The sequence below is a fragment of the Thermobia domestica genome, chromosome 15 (genome assembly GCF_964235325.1).
Source record: "Thermobia domestica chromosome 15, izTheDome1.hap1.1, whole genome shotgun sequence".
In the NCBI taxonomy this organism is placed as follows: domain Eukaryota; kingdom Metazoa; phylum Arthropoda; class Insecta; order Zygentoma; family Lepismatidae; genus Thermobia; species Thermobia domestica.
The window spans coordinates 186,947,849-186,973,548 of record NC_137468.1 but is presented as its reverse complement, the minus strand read 5'-3'; the positions used below and the strand labels follow the sequence as shown (position 1 = coordinate 186,973,548).

General features: G+C 38.6%; 1 protein-coding gene across 4 annotated transcripts in view; it reads left to right on the top strand.

The window, feature by feature from the left end:
• Positions 1–25,700, top strand: part of gprs (speckle type BTB/POZ protein) — a 410,903-nt gene that overhangs the window by 291,377 nt on the left and 93,826 nt on the right. For all 4 annotated transcript variants that reach the window (XM_081740478.1, XM_081740472.1, XM_081740471.1 and 1 more), the window contains exon 2: positions 4,766–4,976. In XM_081740478.1, the coding sequence (XP_081596604.1) occupies positions 4,766–4,976 (211 nt within the window). The remainder of the gene's footprint in view (positions 1–4,765; positions 4,977–25,700) is intronic.

Sequence of the window (25,700 nt, the reverse complement as noted above, 5' to 3'; positions counted from 1 at the left end):
AGCATACATTATCCATATGCTACATACTTTTCCCGCAAAAATGTTACATCATGCCGTTGCAGGATGTCTGACATCTAACAGTCTTCCGTGTGTTACATGCATAGTATATGTATGTTACATACGTCAGCTATATGTTACATACATTCATATGTATGTAGTGATGTAAAGTGGAAAATTTTCCATTTCAGAAAATTTTCCACTATATTTTTCCGGAAAATTTTCCGTTCTAAACAAATATCAGTGATCAAGGATCAATTCCTCATTAACCATAAAATTGATTGAATTTATGTATAGAATTGTTAAAAAGTGAAACATTGTTATAGAACCTGAAAGTTTTCGTGCCTCAGAAAATTTCTAGTACTATATAGAAAGAAGTGAAACAGTTCTTTATGAATCGAAAAATTTTCTGTCGTATATAGAAAAATTGAAAAACTTTTTATAAGTAGGAAAATTTTTATCATTTTGAAGCAAGAAGTAAAACAACTTTTTATCAAGAGGAAAGTTTCATTTATCTGTAGAAATTAGTGAATGGAATTTTCATGGACCGGAAAATTTTCATTATGATGTAGAAATAAGTGGAGGAACTTTTCATAACCCGGACAATTTTGAATATTATGAATATTTATGTTAGCTGGAAAATTTTCCACTATATTTAACAGCACATTCAGCTATAAAATTGAATTCCTGTAGAGCAGTTAGACAGCAACAAATTATAATTTTCGAATTAGCTTTCGGAAACCAGAAAATTTTCTAATATTTCAAGTTGGGAAGTTAAAATATTTGGTCTAGGAATTAATTCGTGCGGTTGGTACGCACACATTGAAGCTGTAGTACAAACACAAAATACATAAATACCTTAAGAAAAATATTGTCCATCGGTAGCCACCACTTTCGCCCATCTGTCAGGCAATGTACGGATTCCGTGGCGAAAGAAGTCCTCATCCTTGGAAGCGATCCAGTCAGAGACCCATGTTTCGATATCTTCTGAAGAAGTAAACCGCTGTCCAATCAAATCGTTGTTCATGCAATCGAACAAGTAGTAGTCCGAAGGAGCAACGTCTGGTGAATACGGCGGGTGGGGTAAAACTTCCCATCCGACATTTTCTAAATAGGTTTTGACCGGTTTTGCGACATGTGGGCGAGCGTTATCATGTTGAACAATAAGTTTATCATGTCTGTTCTCCCATTCTGGTCGTGTTCTGGCCAGAGCTTGCTTCAAACGCATTAATTGTCGTCGATAACGTTCTCCATTCATAGTTTCACCCGGTTGCAGCAGCTCATAGTACACCACACCTTTCATATCCCACCATATGCACAGCATAACCTTTGCACAGTGAATATCTCGTTTTGGTTGTGATGGACCTGGTTCACCTGGTTTCACCCAGGCCTGTTTTCGTTTAGGGTTCTCGTAATGGATCCACTTCTCATCACCCGTAATAATTCGATGCAGAAACCCCTTTCTGCTCTGTCGTTGAAGCAGCAATTCGCAAATGGTTTTTCGTCTTTCAACGTCTCTGTCTTTCAATTCATGTGGAACCCAATGTGACATCTTTTGAATCATTCCCATGGTTTTCAAGCGTTTGGAGACTGTTGTTTGATCAACGCCTAATGCTGCTGCAAGTTGTTCCTGCGTTTGACACGAATCCTGCTCGAGCAATGCTGTCAATTCTTCGTCTTGAAATTTTTTTTGGCTGTCCAGCTCGCTCTTGGTCTGCCAAGCCGAAATCACCACTTCTAAACCGTGCAAACCACTTCTGACACGTTCGCTCAGCTAGAGCATGGTCACCATACACTTCCACCAAAATACGATGGCTTTCAGTCGCACTTTTCTGCATGTTAAAGTAATGCAGCAGGACACCCCGCAAAAACACTTTATCAGGCACAAATTGCGCCATGTTCACTTAACTACAAACTGGTGTTGTTGACGCTTTAATCCACTGCCCTATACTACGAACGATACGCGATGACAGGGGTTTGCAACACATGTGTGAATACACGGAACTGTGGGACGCTTCGTTCGTTGCGCCATCTCTTGTACACCCGCACGAATTAATTCCTAGACCAAATATATATACACCATTTTGAAAACGGTGGCCCAAATCGAAAATTGTTTCCTACAAAATTTGTTTCGTTTTTCAAGTACTATTGAATGAGGTATGATTCAATACGTGTTCCCATTTAAAAATTTGAAGTTGGCCCCTGGGCCTCCTTGAAGGAGGGCCCTGGGGGTCTCCACAATAACACCATTTGATGTGCCCTATGACATTTTCCTATCTCAGTTTTTGTTTCATCTTTTTATTCTCAGCCATTTCGGATTTATAAGCACTGGACGTTTTATCTGAAACATCCTGTGTGTGTGTGTGTAATGTGTATGGAATATAAATCGAGTTCGTAGAGTACAAATATCCCATCCCATTGTTTAAAATATAACAAGAAAGCAAAAACAAACCTTTGTGGATTTATCAGTTATTTCAAAAAGAAAACATTCCACTATTCCTTCACATATACACCTGCCTATGTAATGAAATAACTACATAAAAATTAACTTCCTTATGAAGATTCTTTTTGTAATAGAAAATAGGAAGAAATGCTTTGATTTTATTCTGTTTAAAGCTATGAGAAGACTCAGTCTTATGCATATTTAATTAACGAAGTATGATTGTGAGATCAAAGGTGAATTTTGAAGGAAGAATACATGAACGTTTTTGAAACATTTTTGTTTCAGACAATATTTATTACAAATAAATCTGGTAGCTAAACAACGATGTAGGAATAAGTGGAGTATGCTTTTATGAATCGGAAGATTTTCTGGAAATTTTTCCGTTTCAAAATTTTCCGGAAAATTTATATAACTGTCTGTATGTGAGATCCTGACCGCTTATATATAGTTCTTTTGTTCATACGGAGAATGTTTATTCGGAACACTTATAAGACAAGTACGTATAAAATATACTTTTTCAGTTACGTACGCAATGTACATTTTTTCTCAGTGTAACAATCATTATAATTAAACGTTTCTTTAGCTGTTGACTAAGGCTCTGTTTAATTTATTGCATATAATATCACGGACTTCATGGATATCACAAATTTTACAAGAGCTTTCCATCTGTTACATTTTTCGTTGTCTTAAAGTTCTATGAATGGAATTTTGTATGTAAGTTTTCATCGTCATATTTCTACGTACAATAAATAAATAAATAAATAAATAAAAATAAAAGTCAAAGTCGTCTCTTGTGGTTCAGCACTTGGACTAGAGAGTATAGGAAGGAACGATTCGAGTGTAGTAGATAGAGAATACCCTTCTACGGGTATTAAGACTCCAGAAGAGTATTATTGTGTTTAACTCATCACGAGGTTAGTGAAATCTAGTGCATTCACTACGGCATTAGTCACCCACACTTAACTGTACGGCAAAATCTCTACTACCACAACTAAACATAAAACCACTCAAGAACAATCAGAAGTTTGTTTCTTCTTTCGTATTTCCTTTTTACCCATTTTTCATTCTAAAATGAATTGTTTTGCTAAATGATTTAATTTTATAATGAAGATCAATTGCTATTTATTATACCAGGAATTACGTATCGTACCTTACAGTATTACATTTAATTAAAATAACCTCCGTAATTGAATTTTAGGCTAAGATACCATATTTTGAGCCTAGAGGTATTCATCATGGAGCCTAATTTACCTAAATTAAGTTAATTTAAAGCTGCTAGCGTTCATCTTCATACTGTTTCTTTATTTTTGAGAAGACAATACGAGGAGAAATCAAAAAATAAAGGGACTTCCGAGAAATGGTACATTTATTCCAATGATAGATAGCCTAACTGAAACACATTATTTTTCTACATAATCTCCTTCCACTTCAACGCACTTTTCCCAACGTTTCCCAAGTTTTTTGAGTCCCTCGAGAAAAAAAAATCAGTTGCACCTGTCTTCTTTACCTGAGCGCATCCTTCAATGGTTCAAACATATGCAAATCGCTTGAAGCTAGGTCTGGACTGTATGGCGGGTTTCCCAGCATTTTGAAACCCAACTGCTTTATTGTTTCGTCCTTAGGACAGATGTCCAAGCTTTGTGCCTTATGCTGTGCTGACAATTCTTTCGGAACCCATCTTGCACACACTTTCCGAAAACTTAGCCTGACGTGTAAGATGGAATTCACTGAACCATAACTGATATGTAAAGTATTGGCGATTTCGTCCACTGTGATTCGTCTTTTTTTCCTTCCCCATACTCTCAACGACTTTCAAATTGTCCCCAGTCGTTGACGTCGATGCCCTGCCCGATCTTTCCTCATCACATATTTTTTTTTCCTGTTTGAAACACACTATCCATTCGTAGATCTTGCTTCGCAATAAACAACTGTCACCATACTTTCTCTTGCATTTGACGAACGATTTACGCAGCTTTAACACCTTCCGCAAACAAAAACGAATCACTGTCCTCATTTCTTCTTTGGTACAGATTGACAATGGAGCTGCCATGTTTAACGGTCTGCTACACTACAACGATTAACGCGGGAATAAGAGTGACACGTTGTATAGAAGTGTTGCAGACGACAATAATTCAGCGCTGGATTTAAGCAGTGTTACCAAAGTCTAGTGCGCGAAATTGCAAAATCCTTTTATTTTTGACTTCTTTTGGTAGTTTCAGAAACGAAGAGACTACGAAATCATGAATATTGATTGAACAGAGATATCTTATGTATTTTATGTATTAGTATTATTGATACTAAATATATATGCTGTTTTATTTTCAGAGGTCATTGGCTCGATGCCTCAGCAGGCCTTCACCATGGCCGAAGCCCTGTGTGATGAGCCGGACTTCAGCACTTTTGAGAACAAATCAGGATTAGCAGAAGACATGAAATTCTTAGCCAGCATGCCTGAGCTGTGCGACGTAACATTTCTGGTTGGAGAAACCCGAGAACCTGTGTGCGCTGTAAAAGCCGTTCTGGCAGCTCGCAGTAGGTAAGTCATCTACGATTCTTGGTCAACTTCTGCTAAATTATCTGCACAAAGTTAACATTTATTTTAACGGAGACGTAGACCAACCTGGAGTCGCACTGGTTCTTTTAAACAAAAGTGAAAGAAATTAACTTATCGATTAATCAGTAACTACCTACCCTACATCGGTTGGTTCTTCAAGGAAAAGAATCTGCCAATGCTAAGAACAATTCATCTGTTTGATAGTTGACTAGACTCTGAGCGAGGAGGGCATATGAGATGTTCACCTACAGCTTAACGTGGGATCCGAATCACTTGAACTTCCAGCGCCAAAGATGCGTACGCTAGCCATAGTGCTACGAGGGAGATCTAATTATAGTTCATGTAAACGAATGGATATTACTCTTCATCCAGGGTACATTGACACAAATAATAATAATAATAATAATAATAATAATAATAATAATAATAATAATAATAATAATAATAATAATAATAATAATAATAATAATAATAATAATAATGTGGCAAAGGATCTAATATCTGACGACATTATCCCATTATTCGGATTGTGCAAGTGACGAAGTTTTCTGGAAGAGCATCGGTGAGAATGATCGTCGAGCGGATTCGAATTCGTAACTCGAACCACTAACCTATACTTGCTCGGTTTAGAAGGCGCCTGGAAAATACGCAATAAGTTAGTTATCAACGTATGACATATTGGATAGGAATGCAAATGATACATAACAATAATATGCAGAAAAAGTACAACCGAAGTACCTGTGCAAAAAAGACACGAAAAGAATTTGTTTCTTTTCAAAGTGTGAACGTACGATACACTTTCAAAGTGTACGGATTCAATACTGAAACTGGAAGCAGTGGCGAATCTAGCCAGGAGCAGGAGGGTCTACACCCCCGAGTTTTTTGAATGACATAAATAATTGAAGCTATTGTTTATACATTTTTGATAGTTTATAGTAAACTGATGATAAACTTCTCATAGTCTGCGTTCTGCCTGCCACTCCCCCCTCATTTTTCACCTTCTTGATTCGTCACTGACCGGAAGTAGTTGATCTGTAAGATCAGGTTTCAGCAGAAAGATAAGGTCAAGGACGGAAATTCATTTCATATCAGAAACCATTTTTCGCAATGTGTTACCGTTTTTTCTCTGATCCTGTCGACGGACGACGTAGCTCTTCTATGAGCCTTCCCAGTCTTAAATATCACATAGCTCAGAAGTGGAGAAACTATAAGCTTCACTCCGATATGAACCTCTTAAAGATAAAAGTCTGAATTAAAAAAAAAAAAAAGGTTTGAACCAGACATAAATACCCCTGTAATGACACGTCCCATAAAGGACATGCAAATGCCCTTTTATCCAGTTTAAAATTATCTGTGGAATTCGTACCCACACAGTACATTCAACTAACGACGGAGATCTGCAGGATGGGTGTACTTAGTTTCTAATAGTGGAAACCAATATGCATCTTTCTATATTCTATGTGAATGCAGCGAGATGGCAGCACTGAGTCATTAACCATGAAGAGACAAATGACATGGAAGCGTCTCTACTCTACAAACAAACGAAGGGTTAGTTTTCATTGCTTTTTTGTCCTCTGGATAACAGCGCGATGTCGACTCCATAGAAACAGCACATTATTTTTAGCGCGATGCCCTTAGTAACGACACGTTTTGTGAGATGTGTTTTACATGCTTCTTGAGAACTAAATAGGGTTAAAATACCATTAATTCTACTTAATTAAAAGCTGCATTTTCTTCGTGTGATGATTACCTTCATTATGTTTTGGAGTGTTCTGTGTCTGACGTTTCTCAACAACCTTTCTCATTGAAGTTTAGAGGAGAACGGAATCTTATTATATAACAACGCCCAGAAAGTTTTGACATTCTTCAAGATTTTAGGTGGTTGTGGAATGTACTTCACATTGGACATGTGAGTTCTATATAATATTTTTACATGGCCTTCGGAGCACAGGCCCGTAGCAACAAGACTTAAATAAGGGGGTTGCCCACGAAACAAGAATTCTCGCCTCGTCTTAATGCATGTCTCAGAAGTTCTTTTTAAATTCGAGACGATACAAGAAATCAGGGGCGAACCCAGAGGGTCCGGACCCCCCCCCCCTTCCAAACTTCCTAACTCAACATTATATTTGTACACTTTCTCAATAGAACTGTAACTTGTTTAAAATAAACAGTGACACTCCCAATGCCATTTAAATCCAAGTCGATCCTCATCTGCAGAGGGTCGGTTGGGAAAATGTCAAAAATGACTTAGATATTTGTCGAATTCATAATTTTCAGAGTCGGGACAACGTCTGACACGTTTGAAATGATATTTGGAAGGATACCTACTTCAAGCTGGGTTTTGAAATTATATCAATTTCATTAAAGGTATATTCTGTAAGGGTAGATTGTTTTAATATTATGCCAATACTAGAGAATCTTCTGTATTTTTACCATTCCACTTTCATTGAAATAAATATTCTAAGGAGGGAGGGGGTTCAAATATTTACCATCAATGGCGTCGAAGGAAATGTTTATACATACACGGACGAACACAGGAATTTATTTCAGGAGTCTAAATTCAATATGAAGGCAAATTATATTAAAATTTGTAAATTTATCCATTAACTTTGAGTAAAGTTACAGAAAAGTCGGGATTTTGTGGATAGGGTCCCTGTGCACGTCCTTGTATATACACACGCATTTGATTGGGCACCATTTATTATCTTGAATTTGAGCGAACCACTTCCGTAATATTGCTCGCGTCAAGTGAACTTTTTGTGGTGGACAAACACCGTGCACCGTGTGCGTGGGTTTTCCCGGGGTTCTACCGTTTCCTCACACTTTCTTCATTCCACCATTTTATTAATTTTTCATCATCACCGTCTCCTGTAGACTAACCGGCACAACTTTAGGACGTAACACTTAAGATTTCATTTTCCTACTTCCGTAATATCGAAAAAAAAAAAAAACCGATAGCCCCCGTTTATAGGAAGAGCACCAAGTACTTTCAGCCCACTCCCGTTTCTTCATTTTACCCGCACAAAACTGTTTTAGTGGATTTCTCTAATTGCCATTTATGGTGTCAGTATAAAGTAGAGCGCAAAATTTCAAAGTCAGGCCCACTCGCCAATCCAAAAATGATGGTCGCCAGTATCTCGCACCTACAAATTATGAGAGTCCCCCCCTAAGGTCTTTGGTTTGACAAAGAAAGAGATTACATCAGTTCATAAAATTTGAAAACCAGACAATTAGATTCAGGATAATCAATTTTCAATTGGACAATTCATATCATTGACAATTATTTTCTCATTGAGTCACAATTATTTTCGTGGAAAACAGAAACTGTGCAGCTTTGTAAGTTTTTGCGGAAACCATTCCTACTGAATACTGGTCACCCGCTCTAAATTTCTAGTCGCCAATGGCGATCTAGCGACCGGAAATTTTGCGCCCTGGTATAAAGTGTAAGAGGGGACATGACAACTGAATCAATATCAAAAGATAGTTGTCACTGTATTTACTCTATATGGACCAATATTGAAGACAAAAACGTTTTCATAGTCTAATAGAGAGACAGAGATGGAAGAATTTCTCTCTCTCTCTCTCTCTCTATATATATATATATATATATACATATATATATATATATATATATATATATATATATATATATATATATATATATATATATATATATATATATATATATATATATATATATATATATATATGTGTGTGTGTGTGTGTGTGTGTGTGTGTATAAACTCTATGGCCTATGGAACCCGGAGGTTCAATGCCGCACTCACAAAAGCTCTCCACTGAATTCTATCCTTAGCTAACTGCATCCAGTTTCTACTTTGTATTCCAATCTCTGCGAGATCCATGTTAATATTGTCCTCCCATCTGCTCCTAGGTCTTCCTAATGGTCGTTTTCCGATTGGTCTTCCAGTCAAGACTTTGAAAGCGTTTCTACTTTCTTCCATTCTAGTTAGATGACCCGCCCACCTAAGCCTCCTAGACTTCACGACCCTAACAATGTTGGGTAAACCATATAAATTATGTAGTTCCTCGTTATGAAGTTTCCGCCATTCCCCATTCCCGATCCTCTTGGGTCCGAATATTCGTCTCAGGATCTTGTTCTCAAATACTTTCAGTCTATGTTCTTCCCTCAGAGTAAACGATTAAGCGACCATGTTTCACAATCATACAGAACAACAGGCATGATTATCGTTTTGTATATTTTAAGCTTCAAATTTCTCGACAGAATTCGCTACGACAAGAGATTTTGAACCGAATAGAAACATGAATTCCCTGCTTTTAGACGACATTTAATTTCTTCGTGAATATGATTTTTCTCTATTAATATTGATCCTAGATATTTGAAAATATCCACTTTATCAAAAGTATTATTTAATATTTTAACGCATCCACAATTTGCCGTATTACGGTCCCGACGCACTTCCATGTATTTAGTTTTCTCTGCATTTACTTCTAAACCCATGTCCCTGCAAGCGTTTAATAAGATCTCTGCATTTCTTTCTATTGTTCTTCTATCATCCCCTATTAAATTCACATCATCAACATACGTCATAACCTGGTGAATCTCTTTCAACTCCAGGGTCTGATTGCTATCTTTGATTTTCCTTATAGCGTATTCCAACACAAAGTTGAATTATAATGGCGACAATGCATCTCCTTGTTTCAAGCCGTTTTCAACGTGGAAGCTCGTGGACAAAAATTTTCCTACCCAGACTTTACTTTGGGATTCATTTAAACATATCTTAATTAATCTAATTAGCTTTCTCGGTATTCCAAGTTCTGTAAGAACAGTGTATAATCAAGGTGACCAGAATTTTCGCTTGCGAAAACGGGACGCATACGAATCGGCTACGGGGGGGGGGGGGTATCTGACTTCCAGATTGCATTTTGGGACTCAGCAGTGTTCTCAATTTACGAAATACACAAGTAAGAGTGATAAGACACCGTTTCTAACTTTACGTGTACCACACAACAAATAATGGTTCCCAATTGCAAGTTCTACCCAACAATTCTTTTAACTAGTTGAACACTCAGAATTTCCACTCAATTCCCACTTGAACCACGAACACACAATTCCCATTTGAAAATTCAGAAGTTCTAGACACGGCTGAACATTGGCAACGAGTGTTGGTACGGAAGTGAGTAGAATTTGCATTGACGATCTATATTTTGGATAATAATTACGGGACACTTAGGTCATTTTTACTTAAAAACGGGACATTTAGGCGTCCCGTTCGAGAATCAGAAAAAAAAACGGGAGAACGGTTGGAAGAAAGAGACTGTCCCGGCTAAAACGGGACGTCTGGTCACCTTGTGTATAATGTTTCTCCTCTAACCGAGTCGCACATATATATAAGTGTGAGAAATCTATTATAGAACACTTCGGTTAATCGATCTTTCGAAAAGTATTTTGAAATATATATATATATAAGTATTTTGAAAGTTTAACAAGTACCTACATTTGAACTTCAATATGCATAATTTGGTAGATTTAAATTTGCCAATGTTATAGCCTATTCCTGTTCTGTTGAAACTGTACGCGTTTATTCCCTTATTGTAACCACATTCATGCAGCAGTGTTTTACTTACAAATTGTGTCGGGGAAGTGTGTGTTGGTTCCTGAACACGCTATTTAGTGATTCGACGTTTGAGATTGGTGTTATTTGTCGTTAATCTTCCGACCAGTTCATTGGCCTTCGACGCAGAAGTTTTAAAAAGAAAAATCAATTAGGTATTCAGACTTTAACGAAAACATATCCCCGTTCAAAGTTGTTTAAGTCATTAGTAAGAAATAATTTCGGTCATTAGAATAGAAAGAAAAAAATTGCTTCGGAAAGAATAGAAGTTAAAGCTACGATTTTTTTCTTTCCATAGCTTCCATTCTATGTCATTAGTCTCATCTTACTTTTGTTTTAAAAAAATGCCAAGAAAACTTGCATCGAAGCGAGCCTCAGCAAACAAACGAAGTAACCCATTCGGTGGTACACTTCCCATATTTCACAAGCGGTGACTTCTATGAGAATATTGACATTCCTATTATGACGTCATTATTTCAGTACAATTTTTAGGCTTTAACCAAGAGTAGCTTCTTCAACGAAATTCGAAAGAAATGTCATGTTTTTCTAAAAGTTGTATTTGCATTTCCTGAAACAGAAAATTTCTTGGCTTCTACTTCCAATAAAATGTCACGACATGTATTACTTCTATAATAAATTGTCTTTTTCTTCTATTACTGATGTATTATTATTATTATTATTATTATTATTATTATTATTATTATTATTATTATTATTATTATTACGAAGGATGATCGGAAGAAAGGTTACAAAGTCTATTATGCATTATGTGTAAGACATATTTCTAGTTAAAAACCATGACACCTTATGATAGACGGCACTTAACATTAGTCCTTGACTCAATCACCTTTTTCTTTGTTCAAGCACTTGTCGCAACAGTAGATCAAGTTTTCCATATTTGTTGACAGAAATCCCACGTAGCCATCGGGAGGCAACATCGCATGACAAATAAGGGGAGTGTTATGCTGTACTTTAGGGAGGGAAAAGATGGAAATCACTGGGGGCTAGATCAGAGTTGTAGAGAGGGTGCTCTAGTCGTTTCCAACGTCAACGTTGAATACACTCATCAGTCTTTTCTTTCCTGTTGAATGGAATCTTGCGTTATCATCCAAAAGAATTACACCAGGACGTTTACATCTAATGGTATCGAAAAATGCTCTGAAATATCTTTCACCATTCACGGTTTCTCCCTGTTCCAAATAATCGATCAGAGACAAGCTGATACATCTCAGAATACAGGGCACAAAACTTTCTTGGACGAAGCAACCACTCTGAATCTCTGCTTCCATTTGGTATTTGCTTGTTTCCTTTATGGAGTGAACAGATGCAATATTGTTTCATTACCAGTTATTACCCAGTGAACAAAATTGTTCCCCTCCGCTGCGTAATGCTGCAGAATATTGAGCGCCATTCTGGTTGTCCTATAATATGATCCACGGATAACGCTTATGGCATCCATTTTGCACACACTTTCCTATACTTAACGACATTGACCACAATATTCTATACAACACCATATGGTAGTCCCAACTCAGCTGATATTGAAGGTAATATTCTTCTTCTGTCCACACGAGTACAGTTCGTGTTAGTGCTTGAGGCTGTGTAAAGGGTTATCATTAACAATGTTGGTCCGTCCTTTGAAGGCACGACATCACTTTACCACGTGTTGCCTTGAAATTGAGTTATCCCCAAACATTTCTACAATCTGCCTCTGAATGTCAGCAGGTGTAGTCTTTTGGCCCCCAGGAACCATACCACTTATCTCACTTCTACTCTTGACTAATCTTCCAGACGAGTCACTATTTTAAATATCCTCTTCTCAGGTATCTGCCTCTGAATGTCAGTAGGTGTAGTCTTTTGGCCCCCAGGAACCATACCACTGACCTCACTTCTGCTCTTGACTGATCTTCCAGACGAGTCACTATTTTAAATATCCTCTTCTCAGGTATCTGCCTCTGAATGTCAGTAGGTGTAGTCTTTTGGCCCCCAGGAACCATACCACTGACCTCACTTCTGCTCTTGACTGATCTTCCAGACGAGTCACTATTTTAAATATCCTCTTCTCAGGTATCTGCCTCTGAATGTCAGTAGGTGTAGTCTTTTGGCCCCCAGGAACCATACCACTGACCTCACTTCTGCTCTTGACTGATCTTCCAGACGAGTCACTATTTTAAATATCCTCTTCTCAGGTATCTGCCTCTGAATGTCAGTAGGTGTAGTCTTTTGGCCCCCAGGAACCATACCACTTATCTCACTTCTACTCTTGACTAATCTTCCAGACGAGTCACTATTTTAAATATCCTCTTCTCAGGTATCTGCCTCTGAATGTCAGTAGGTGTAGTCTTTTGGCCCCCAGGAACCATACCACTTATCTCACTTCTACTCTTGACTAATCTTCCAGACGAGTCACTATTTTAAATATCCTCTTCTCAGGTATCTGCCTCTGAATGTCAGTAGGTGTAGTCTTTTGGCCCCCAGGAACCATACCACTTATCTCACTTCTCCTCTTGACCAATCTTCCAGACGAGTCACTATTTTAAATATCCTCTTCTCAGGTATCTGCCTCTGAATGTCAGTAGGTGTAGTCTTTTGGCCCCCAGGAACCATACCACTGACCTCACTTCTGCTCTTGACTGATCTTCCAGACGAGTCACTATTTTAAATATCCTCTTCTCAGGTATCTGCCTCTGAATGTCAGTAGGTGTAGTCTTTTGGCCCCCAGGAACCATACCACTGACCTCACTTCTGCTCTTGACTGATCTTCCAGACGAGTCACTATTTTAAATATCCTCTTCTCAGGTATCTGCCTCTGAATGTCAGTAGGTGTAGTCTTTTGGCCCCCAGGAACCATACCACTGACCTCACTTCTGCTCTTGACTGATCTTCCAGACGAGTCACTATTTTAAATATCCTCTTCTCAAGTATCTGCCTCTGAATGTCAGTAGGTGTAGTCTTTTGGCCCCCAGGAACCATACCACTTATCTCACTTCTACTCTTGACTGATCTTCCAGACGAGTCACTATTTTAAATATCCTCTTCTCAGGTAGCTGCCTCTGAATGTCAGTAGGAGTAGTCTTTTGGCCCCCAGGAACCATACCACTTATCTCACTTCTACTCTTGACTAATCTTCCAGACGAGTCACTATTTTAAATATCCTCTTCTCAGGTATCTGCCTCTGAATGTCAGTAGGTGTAGTCTTTTGGCCCCCAGGAACCATACCACTTATCTCACTTCTACTCTTGACTAATCTTCCAGACGAGTCACTATTTTAAATATCCTCTTCTCAGGTATCTGCCTCTGAATGTCAGTAGGTGTAGTCTTTTGGCCCCCAGGAACCATACCACTTATCTCACTTCTACTCTTGACTAATCTTCCAGACGAGTCACTATTTTAAATATCCTCTTCTCAGGTATCTGCCTCTGAATGTCAGTAGGTGTAGTCTTTTGGCCCCCAGGAACCATACCACTGACCTCACTTCTGCTCTTGACTGATCTTCCAGACGAGTCACTATTTTAAATATCCTCTTCTCAGGTATCTGCCTCTGAATGTCAGTAGGTGTAGTCTTTTGGCCCCCAGGAACCATATCACTGACCTCACTTCTGCTCTTGACTGATCTTCCAGACGAGTCACTATTTTAAATATCCTCTTCTCAGGTATCTGCCTCTGAATGTCAGTAGGTGTAGTCTTTTGGCCCCCAGGAACCATACCACTGACCTCACTTCTGCTCTTGACTGATCTTCCAGACGAGTCACTATTTTAAATATCCTCTTCTCAGGTATCTGCCTCTGAATGTCAGTAGGTGTAGTCTTTTGGCCCCCAGGAACCATACCACTGACCTCACTTCTGCTCTTGACTGATCTTCCAGACGAGTCACTATTTTAAATATCCTCTTCTCAGGTATCTGCCTCTGAATGTCAGTAGGTGTAGTCTTTTGGCCCCCAGGAACCATACCACTGACCTCACTTCTGCTCTTGACTGATCTTCCAGACGAGTCACTATTTTAAATATCCTCTTCTCAGGTATCTGCCTCTGAATGTCAGTAGGTGTAGTCTTTTGGCCCCCAGGAACCATACCACTGACCTCACTTCTGCTCTTGACTGATCTTCCAGACGAGTCACTATTTTAAATATCCTCTTCTCAGGTATCTGCCTCTGAATGTCAGTAGGTGTAGTCTTTTGGCCCCCAGGAACCATACCACTTATCTCACTTCTACTCTTGACTAATCTTCCAGACGAGTCACTATTTTAAATATCCTCTTCTCAGGTATCTGCCTCTGAATGTCAGTAGGTGTAGTCTTTTGGCCCCCAGGAACCATACCACTGACCTCACTTCTGCTCTTGACTGATCTTCCAGACGAGTCACTATTTTAAATATCCTGTTCTCAGGTATCTGCCTCTGAATGTCAGTAGGTGTAGTCTTTTGGCCCCCAGGAACCATACCACTGACCTCACTTCTGCTCTTGACTGATCTTCCAGACGAGTCACTATTTTAAATATCCTCTTCTCAGGTATCTGCCTCTGAATGTCAGTAGGTGTAGTCTTTTGGCCCCCAGGAACCATACCACTGACCTCACTTCTACTCTTGACTGATCTTCCAGACGAGTCACTATTTTAAATATCCTCTTCTCAGGTATCTGCCTCTGAATGTCAGTAGGTGTAGTCTTTTGGCCCCCAGGAACCATACCACTGACCTCACTTCTGCTCTTGACTGATCTTCCAGACGAGTCACTATTTTAAATATCCTCTTCTCAGGTATCTGCCTCTGAATGTCAGTAGGTGTAGTCTTTTGGCCCCCAGGAACCATACCACTTATCTCACTTCTACTCTTGACTAATCTTCCAGACGAGTCACTATTTTAAATATCCTCTTCTCAGGTATCTGCCTCTGAATGTCAGTAGGTGTAGTCTTTTGGCCCCCAGGAACCATACCACTTATCTCACTTCTACTCTTGACTAATCTTCCAGACGAGTCACTATTTTAAATATCCTCTTCTCAGGTATCTGCCTCTGAATGTCAGTAGGTGTAGTCTTTTGGCCCCCAGGAACCATACCACTTATCTCACTTCTACTCTTGACTAATCTTCCAGACGAGTCACTATTTTAAATATCCTCTTCTCAGGTATCTGCCTCTGAATGTCAGTAGGTGTAGTCTTTTGGCCCCCAGGAACCATACCACTGACCTCACTTCTGCTCTTGACTGATCTTCCAGACGAGTCACTATTTTAAATATCCTGTTCTCAGGTATCTGCCTCTGAATGTCAGTAGGTGTAGTCTTTTGGCCCCCAGGAACCATACCACTGACCTCACTTCTGCTCTTGACTGATCTTCCAGACGAGTCACTATTTTAAATATCCTCTTCTCAGGTATCTGCCTCTGAATGTCAGTAGGTGTAGTCTTTTGGCCCCCAGGAACCATTCCACTGACCTCACTTCTGCTCTTGACTGATCTTCCAGACGAGTCACTATTTTAAATATCCTCCTCTCAGGTATCTGCCTCTGAATGTCAGTAGGTGTAGTCTTTTGGCCCCCAGGAACCATACCACTGACCTCACTTCTGCTCTTGACTGATCTTCCAGACGAGTCACTATTTTAAATATCCTCTTCTCAGGTATCTGCCTCTGAATGTCAGTAGGTGTAGTCTTTTGGCCCCCAGGAACCATACCACTGACCTCACTTCTGCTCTTGACTGATCTTCCAGACGAGTCACTATTTTAAATATCCTGTTCTCAGGTATCTGCCTCTGAATGTCAGTAGGTGTAGTCTTTTGGCCCCCAGGAACCATACCACTGACCTCACTTCTGCTCTTGACTGATCTTCCTGACGAGTCACTATTTTAAATATCCTCTTCTCAGGTATCTGCCTCTGAATGTCAGTAGGTGTAGTCTTTTGGCCCCCAGGAACCATACCACTGACCTCACTTCTGCTCTTGACTGATCTTCCAGACGAGTCACTATTTTAAATATCCTCTTCTCAGGTATCTGCCTCTGAATGTCAGTAGGTGTAGTCTTTTGGCCCCCAGGAAGCATACCACTTATCTCACTTCTGCTCTTGACTGATCTTCCAGACGAGTCACTATTTTAAATATCCTCTTCTCAGGTATCTGCCTCTGAATGTCAGTAGGTGTAGTCTTTTGGCCCCCAGGAACCATACCACTGACCTCACTTCTGCTCTTGACTGATCTTCCAGACGAGTCACTATTTTAAATATCCTCTTCTCAGGTATCTGCCTCTGAATGTCAGTAGGTGTAGTCTTTTGGCCCCCAGGAACCATACCACTTATCTCACTTCTACTCTTGACTAATCTTCCAGACGAGTCACTATTTTAAATATCCTCTTCTCAGGTATCTGCCTCTGAATGTCAGTAGGTGTAGTCTTTTGGCCCCCAGGAACCATACCACTGACCTCACTTCTGCTCTTGACTGATCTTCCAGACGAGTCACTATTTTAAATATCCTCTTCTCAGGTATCTGCCTCTGAATGTCAGTAGGTGTAGTCTTTTGGCCCCCAGGAACCATACCACTGACCTCACTTCTGCTCTTGACTGATCTTCCAGACGAGTCACTATTTTAAATATCCTCTTCTCAGGTATCTGCCTCTGAATGTCAGTAGGTGTAGTCTTTTGGCCCCCAGGAACCATACCACTGACCTCACTTCTGCTCTTGACTGATCTTCCAGACGAGTCACTATTTTAAATATCCTCTTCTCAGGTATCTGCCTCTGAATGTCAGTAGGTGTAGTCTTTTGGCCCCCAGGAACCATACCACTGACCTCACTTCTGCTCTTGACTGATCTTCCAGACGAGTCACTATTTTAAATATCCTCTTCTCAGGTATCTGCCTCTGAATGTCAGTAGGTGTAGTCTTTTGGCCCCCAGGAACCATACCACTGACCTCACTTCTGCTCTTGACTGATCTTCCAGACGAGTCACTATTTTAAATATCCTCTTCTCAGGTATCTGCCTCTGAATGTCAGTAGGTGTAGTCTTTTGGCCTCCAGGAACCATACCACTGACCTCACTTCTGCTCTTGACTGATCTTCCAGACGAGTCACTATTTTAAATATCCTCTTCTCAGGTATCTGCCTCTGAATGTCAGTAGGTGTAGTCTTTTGGCCCCCAGCAACCATACCACTGACCTCACTTCTGCTCTTGACTGATCTTCCAGACGAGTCACTATTTTAAATATCCTCTTCTCAGGTATCTGCCTCTGAATGTCAGTAGGTGTAGTCTTTTGGCCCCCAGGAACCATACCACTGACCTCACTTCTGCTCTTGACTGATCTTCCAGACGAGTCACTATTTTAAATATCCTCTTCTCAGGTATCTGCCTCTGAATGTCAGTAGGTGTAGTCTTTTGGCCCCCAGGAACCATACCACTGACCTCACTTCTGCTCTTGACTGATCTTCCAGACGAGTCACTATTTTAAATATCCTCTTCTCAGGTATCTGCCTCGGAATGTCAGTAGGTGTAGTCTTTTGGCCCCCAGGAACCATACCACTGACCTCACTTCTGCTCTTGACTGATCTTCCAGACGAGTCACTATTATAAATATCCTCTTCTCAGGTATCTGCCTCTGAATGTCAGTAGGTGTAGTCTTTTGGCCCCCAGGAACCATACCACTTATCTCACTTCTACTCTTGACTAATCTTCCAGACGAGTCACTATTTTAAATATCCTCTTCTCAGGTATCTGCCTCTGAATGTCAGTAGGTGTAGTCTTTTGGCCCCCAGGAACCATACCACTGACCTCACTTCTGCTCTTGACTGATCTTCCAGACGAGTCACTATTTTAAATATCCTCTTCTCAGGTATCTGCCTCTGAATGTCAGTAGGTGTAGTCTTTTGGCCCCCAGGAACCATACCACTGACCTCACTTCTGCTCTTGACTGATCTTCCAGACGAGTCACTATTTTAAATATCCTCTTCTCAGGTATCTGCCTCTGAATGTCAGTAGGTGTAGTCTTTTGGCCCCCAGGAACCATACCACTGACCTCACTTCTGCTCTTGACTGATCTTCCAGACGAGTCACTATTTTAAATATCCTCTTCTCAGGTATCTGCCTCTGAATGTCAGTAGGTGTAGTCTTTTGGCCCCCAGGAACCATACCACTGACCTCACTTCTGCTCTTGACTGATCTTCCAGACGAGTCACTATTTTAAATATCCTCTTCTCAGGTATCTGCCTCTGAATGTCAGTAGGTGTAGTCTTTTGGCCCCCAGGAACCATACCACTGACCTCACTTCTGCTCTTGACTGATCTTCCAGACGAGTCACTATTTTAAATATCCTCTTCTCAGGTATCTGCCTCTGAATGTCAGTAGGTGTAGTCTTTTGGCCCCCAGGAACCATACCACTGACCTCACTTCTGCTCTTGACTGATCTTCCAGACGAGTCACTATTTTAAATATCCTCTTCTCAGGTATCTGCCTCTGAATGTCAGTAGGTGTAGTCTTTTGGCCCCCAGGAACCATACCACTTATCTCACTTCTACTCTTGACTAATCTTCCAGACGAGTCACTATTTTAAATATCCTCTTCTCAGGTATCTGCCTCTGAATGTCAGTAGGTGTAGTCTTTTGGCCCCCAGGAACCATACCACTGACCTCACTTCTGCTCTTGACTGATCTTCCAGACGTGTCACTATTTTAAATATCCTCTTCTCAGGTATCTGCCTCTGAATGTCAGTAGGTGTAGTCTTTTGGCCCCCAGGAACCATACCACTGACCTCACTTCTGCTCTTGACTGATCTTCCAGACGAGTCACTATTTTAAATATCCTCTTCTCAGGTATCTGCCTCTGAATGTCAGTAGGTGTAGTCTTTTGGCCCCCAGGAACCATACCACTGACCTCACTTCTGTTCTTGACTGATCTTCCAGACGAGTCACTATTTTAAATATCCTCTTCTCAGGTATCTGCCTCTGAATGTCAGTAGGTGTAGTCTTTTGGCCCCCAGGAACCATACCACTGACCTCACTTCTGCTCTTGACTGATCTTCCAGACGAGTCACTATTTTAAATATCCTCTTCTCAGGTATCTGCCTCTGAATGTCAGTAGGTGTAGTCTTTTGGCCCCCAGGAACCATACCACTGACCTCACTTCTGCTCTTGACTGATCTTCCAGACGAGTCACTATTTTAAATATCCTCTTCTCAGGTATCTGCCTCTGAATGTCAGTAGGTGTAGTCTTTTGGCCCCCAGGAACCATACCACTGACCTCACTTCTGCTCTTGACTGATCTTCCAGACGAGTCACTATTTTAAATATCCTCTTCTCAGGTATCTGCCTCTGAATGTCAGTAGGTGTAGTCTTTTGGCCCCCAGGAACCATACCACTTATCTCACTTCTACTCTTGACTAATCTTCCAGACGAGTCACTATTTTAAATATCCTCTTCTCAGGTATCTGCCTCTGAATGTCAGTAGGTGTAGTCTTTTGGCCCCCAGGAACCATACCACTGACCTCACTTCTGCTCTTGACTGATCTTCCAGACGAGTCACTATTTTAAATATCCTCTTCTCAGGTATCTGCCTCTGAATGTCAGTAGGTGTAGTCTTTTGGCCCCCAGGAACCATACCACTTATCTCACTTCTACTCTTGACTAATCTTCCAGACGAGTCACTATTTTAAATATCCTCTTCTCAGGTATCTGCCTCTGAATGTCAGTAGGTGTAGTCTTTTGGCCCCCAGGAACCATACCACTGACCTCACTTCTGCTCTTGACTGATCTTCCAGACGAGTCACTATTTTAAATATCCTCTTCTCAGGTATCTGCCTCTGAATGTCAGTAGGTGTAGTCTTTTGGCCCCCAGGAACCATACCACTGACCTCACTTCTGCTCTTGACTGATCTTCCAGACGAGTCACTATTTTAAATATCCTCTTCTCAGGTATCTGCCTCTGAATGTCAGTAGGTGTAGTCTTTTGGCCCCCAGGAACCATACCACTTATCTCACTTCTACTCTTGACTAATCTTCCAGACGAGTCACTATTTTAAATATCCTCTTCTCAGGTATCTGCCTCTGAATGTCAGTAGGTGTAGTCTTTTGGCCCCCAGGAACCATACCACTGACCTCACTTCTGCTCTTGACTGATCTTCCAGACGAGTCACTATTTTAAATATCCTCTTCTCAGGTATCTGCCTCTGAATGTCAGTAGGTGTAGTCTTTTGGCCCCCAGGAACCATACCACTTATCTCACTTCTACTCTTGACTAATCTTCCAGACGAGTCACTATTTTAAATATCCTCTTCTCAGGTATCTGCCTCTGAATGTCAGTAGGTGTAGTCTTTTGGCCCCCAGGAACCATACCACTGACCTCACTTCTGCTCTTGACTGATCTTCCAGACGAGTCACTATTTTAAATATCCTCTTCTCAGGTATCTGCCTCTGAATGTCAGTAGGTGTAGTCTTTTGGCCCCCAGGAACCATACCACTTATCTCACTTCTACTCTTGACTGATCTTCCAGACGAGTCACTACACACACACACACACACACACACACATATATATATATATATATATATATATATATATATATATATATATATATATATATATATATATATATATATATATATATATATATATATATATATATATATATATGGCAACGATGCTTGCTTATTCTATTAGTATTCTATTGATACTAGTATCGATGGCATTCAAATTGTTTGTGCACGAATTGTAATACGAGCTGTTAGGAAAATGGTTATTGTGCTTTATATACCTCCTGGTACAAGTATCGATACTTATCAAGAGTTGTATTCAAAAATAGAGTATTTATTTGTCAAATATAATGATAAATTATTAATTATAGGTGACTTTAACATACCATCACTTATCGGTACTGCAACAAATTGGAATGCAAAGGATATTTTCATCACAGAAATTAATAATTTTATATCATTGTTAGGGTTAACGAATGTGAATAATGTCTTAAATGTTAATCACAGAACACTTGATTTGGTTTTATGCGGCCGTGATGATGTAATTAAAGTCGAGTTATGTACTTCACCTCTGGTATCGGTTGATGTACATCACCCTCCGTTGGTATTTAATATTCCATGTAATTATAAGGATACCCGAAAGAGATGTGACGTCTCTTCTTATTATAATTATCGTAAGGCAGATTTTTGTGGTATCTATAGAGACTTAAAGAATCAAACATGGAATGACTTAACAAACGTTAGGAATATAAATGACGCTTTAGATATTTTCTATGATACAGTATATAAAATTATTGAAGCACACGTACCCAAGTTTAACAATAGAAATAGAAGAAAATTTCCACCTTGGTTCGATAATGAAATAATTAACCCATTAACGCCGTGCGTGATCATATGATCACAGCAGTTAGTATTTATGAAAATAAGCCTTGTATAACATACTTTCAGTGGTTTCTTTACGCTTTGTGTGTTGACTACTAGCAGAAGGTTCTGTTAACGATATACAGACAAAACAAATTCCACATTGCGGCGTGAATGTAACCTAGAGGTACAGATACCCGCAACGCGCCAGAAATACAAGAAAAATAGCATCGTCCTCGCAGTAAGTATTAAAATACAATCTTATATCTTATTCTTTCAAGTTATTTTCGGCTGGCTTATGTTTTAGAGATGTCAAAAGTTGTTACAGATTACATTTCACTCATCTGAAAATATTTGGGTCATGGCCATTGACGTTTTCCATCAGTGTGATCATATGAACACGCAAGGCGTTTAAGTAGCTTCTTCTCTCTTACGTACGTACGTATAGGTGTCAATAATACAGTACAATTTTGCAGGTATATCAATTTAGAACAGTTTGTACATGCTTTCAGTTGACTTACTCTATTCTTTTTACTTTATTATTATTATTATTATTATTATTATTATTATTATTATTATTATTATTTTGCAACTCCTGTTACTGGTAATTGTATGGTTTTCCCTTTAGATACATAGGTCTTTCACTTCAACAAATTCTTGATATTTTAAAATCGGATGACGTGCATGACATGCAAGACATGCTAAACCTCCGAGACCTAACGTCTTTTCGAATGAAGATTCGGGAAAGGGGGATGGAAATGGACAAAATTACAGGGCGCCAACTTACCAGTCATGCTGAAGTTGTTTTTACAGATAATACTCGACTTGGTGAAGATGATGTAACAACTGTGTCGTTACAACTGCATACGTGTAACGGAGTTCAACCTGTTTTTAATGAGCAAAATTTCCAAAATGAAAATAGAAAGTACTCGTTCGTATGAATTCGGAGAATATTAGCAAGCACATGAAACTTACTGATCAAATGGACCAGGATATCTCATATTATATAATTAGAATCACGTCCAAAATGTGGTGGTGGGCACCTCTCTCTTGGATGATTGATGTATCGCAGGAATCGCATGGCTAATGTTGAGAAAAGCCAGAATAGGCATCTCACACTTAGAATTTGCAAGTCATATTGTAGAAACTTATTTGCAAAATTATAAAGCCATTCCATTAGATGCAGGGCTTCCAGATATTTCTGAGTCCAGCAGTCAACAACACCATGTAAGGGATGACGTTTGTCTTTATGGGAGAAACCACTTAGTTGTTCGGTGTAAGCGTAAACGTTGTGCAAGTACACTGTGTTCAAACACAGTACCTACGAAATGTTTCAAATGTAGCATGGGTTTGTGCGGCTACCATTTTTTTTAATTTCCATAAAGTCCCATAGATATTGGGCTCCATAACCTGACAATTTCATAGTCCAAATACTGTGTTTATTTTTGTCTTCTAAAGTGTAACAATTTCTAAGACAATAAATGTCTCTTTTCTTTTCCATATGTGTTAATAATTTAAAAGGGCATCCACTTAATCATGATATACGAAAGTACTTAAGCGCCTAGCGTGTTCATATGATCACGGGGCACCCCAACAAAACCGCTTACGTCACGAACTCAAAATTTCTCGTAAATGGTCTTTACACCTAAATAACTCAAAATTACAAATTTCACCGAAAATAAAAACAAAAAATAATTTCGGCGTTAATGGGTTAATGTTCTAAAAACAAAAGAGTATCATAGGAGACGCAGAAAAACCTCAAATTATCATGACGAACAATATAATGAATTTCGTAGACATTCGAAAAAATTTATAAAAACTGCGTATAATAACTACATTAAATCTTATGAAGAAATAATCAAACACGACCCTAAAAAAATTTGGAATTTATTGAATAGTAAAAGAAAAAGAAAATCTAATATTTCTGTAATGCAATACAGGGATGATTCATTAAATTCACCTCAAGAAATTGCAAATGGGTTCGCTAAGTATTTTGGAAGTGTTTATGATCCTAGTCCACCTACATATACTCTGAATGAAAATTATGAATCAGTTATAAGCTATAGTTTAGCAATAACACATATTTCTAAAAATGAAATTCACCAATCAATAAAGCAATTAAAATCTAGCAGAAGTAGTGGCCCAGATGAACTTCCCACATATTTATTTAAAGGTTGTGCTGAACCTTTATTAGTTCCACTATGTTTGATATTCAATTTAATTTTGAAAACTCAATCCTTTCCGGATAAATGGAAGCTGAGTAAAATAACACCGATATTAAAAACAGGAAACTCTAAGAATATTGAAAATTATAGACCTATTGTCCTAATTTCAGTTCCTTCAAAAATTTTCAAACAAATTTTATTTAACAGAATTTTCTCACATGTCAAATCCTATATTTCACCTTTTCAGCATGGTTTTTACCCAGGACGCTCAACTTTGACCAACTTAACTTCTTTTTCTCAATTTATTGCAAGTTCTATAAATGATGGATATTACGTTGATGTAATTTATACGGATTTTCAAAAAGCATTTGATAAATTAAATCACACGGTTTTAATAAATAAGCTTCTGGCTATGGGAGTTTCAACCTCTTTGATAAATATTATGATCTCTTATTTGCGAGGTAGAACATATTTTGTCAATTATTATTTTGTAAAATCTTTTATTTACGTAGCTAATTCAGGTATACCACAAGGTTCAAATTTGGGCCCATTGCTATTTTCCTTATTCATTAATGATTTACCAAATGTTGTAAAATATAGTAATTGTTTATTATATGCCGACGACATGAAAATATTTAAAGCTATAAAAGTGAATAATGATCGACATGAACTACAAAGAGATATTAATAGTTGTCTGCAATGGTGTATCAGAAACAAATTATATTTCAACATAAAAAATGTAATGTTATAACGTTTTCAAATAAAATTAATTGTCCATCTTTTGAGTATAAGATTAATAGTGAAAAGTTAAAAAGAGTATATTCTGTTAATGACTTAGGTGTATTACTAGATCATAAGTTTACACTTAAATGTCACATAAATAAAATTATTGCAGAGTCGTACAGGGCACTAGGGTTTTTAATAAGGAGTACAAGAGACCTATATAATATCCAAGCTTTAAAACACCTCTTTATAGCGATGATTAGAAGTAAGTTCGAATACTCTTGTGCTCTTTGGGATCCTATTCACAAATTGCAAGCAAATAACATAGAACGAGTCCAATTTAAATTTTTGAAACATCTTTATTTCAAATTGTATCATATATCAGCAACTAAAAATAAGATTTCTTATTCTTCTCTTTTACTTAAATTTGATATGCATTCTCTTCACAGTAGACGTTTCCTCATTCAGCAAACATATTTGTACAAGACAATAAACTCAGTAACAGATAATTGTAATTTGCTCCAATATATTAATTTCAATATACCAAAACGACCATTGCGTAAGAATTTAATATTTAACATAACGAGATCTCATATTACAATTCACCAGGACTCATTCATAGTTAGAGCTTGTAAGAATTTCAATCAGCTGGTTTCATCAGATTTGGATCTTGACTTCTCTTATCCTACCGCTGTATATTTGCGTATACTCAAAAATAATATTTTGAAAAGACATTATGTATGGATTAATTAAATAATTAAGAAGTGTTATCTCTATGACTTATCTCTATTAGTTGAAGCTATGCTGGAGACTTTTTTATTTTTCATATTATTCATTTTTTTCATATTCATTTTTTTCATATTTTTCATTTTCTTTTAAATTTATACTATTAATATTTTAATTTGTTTTTATTTAACTTGTAATTTTCCT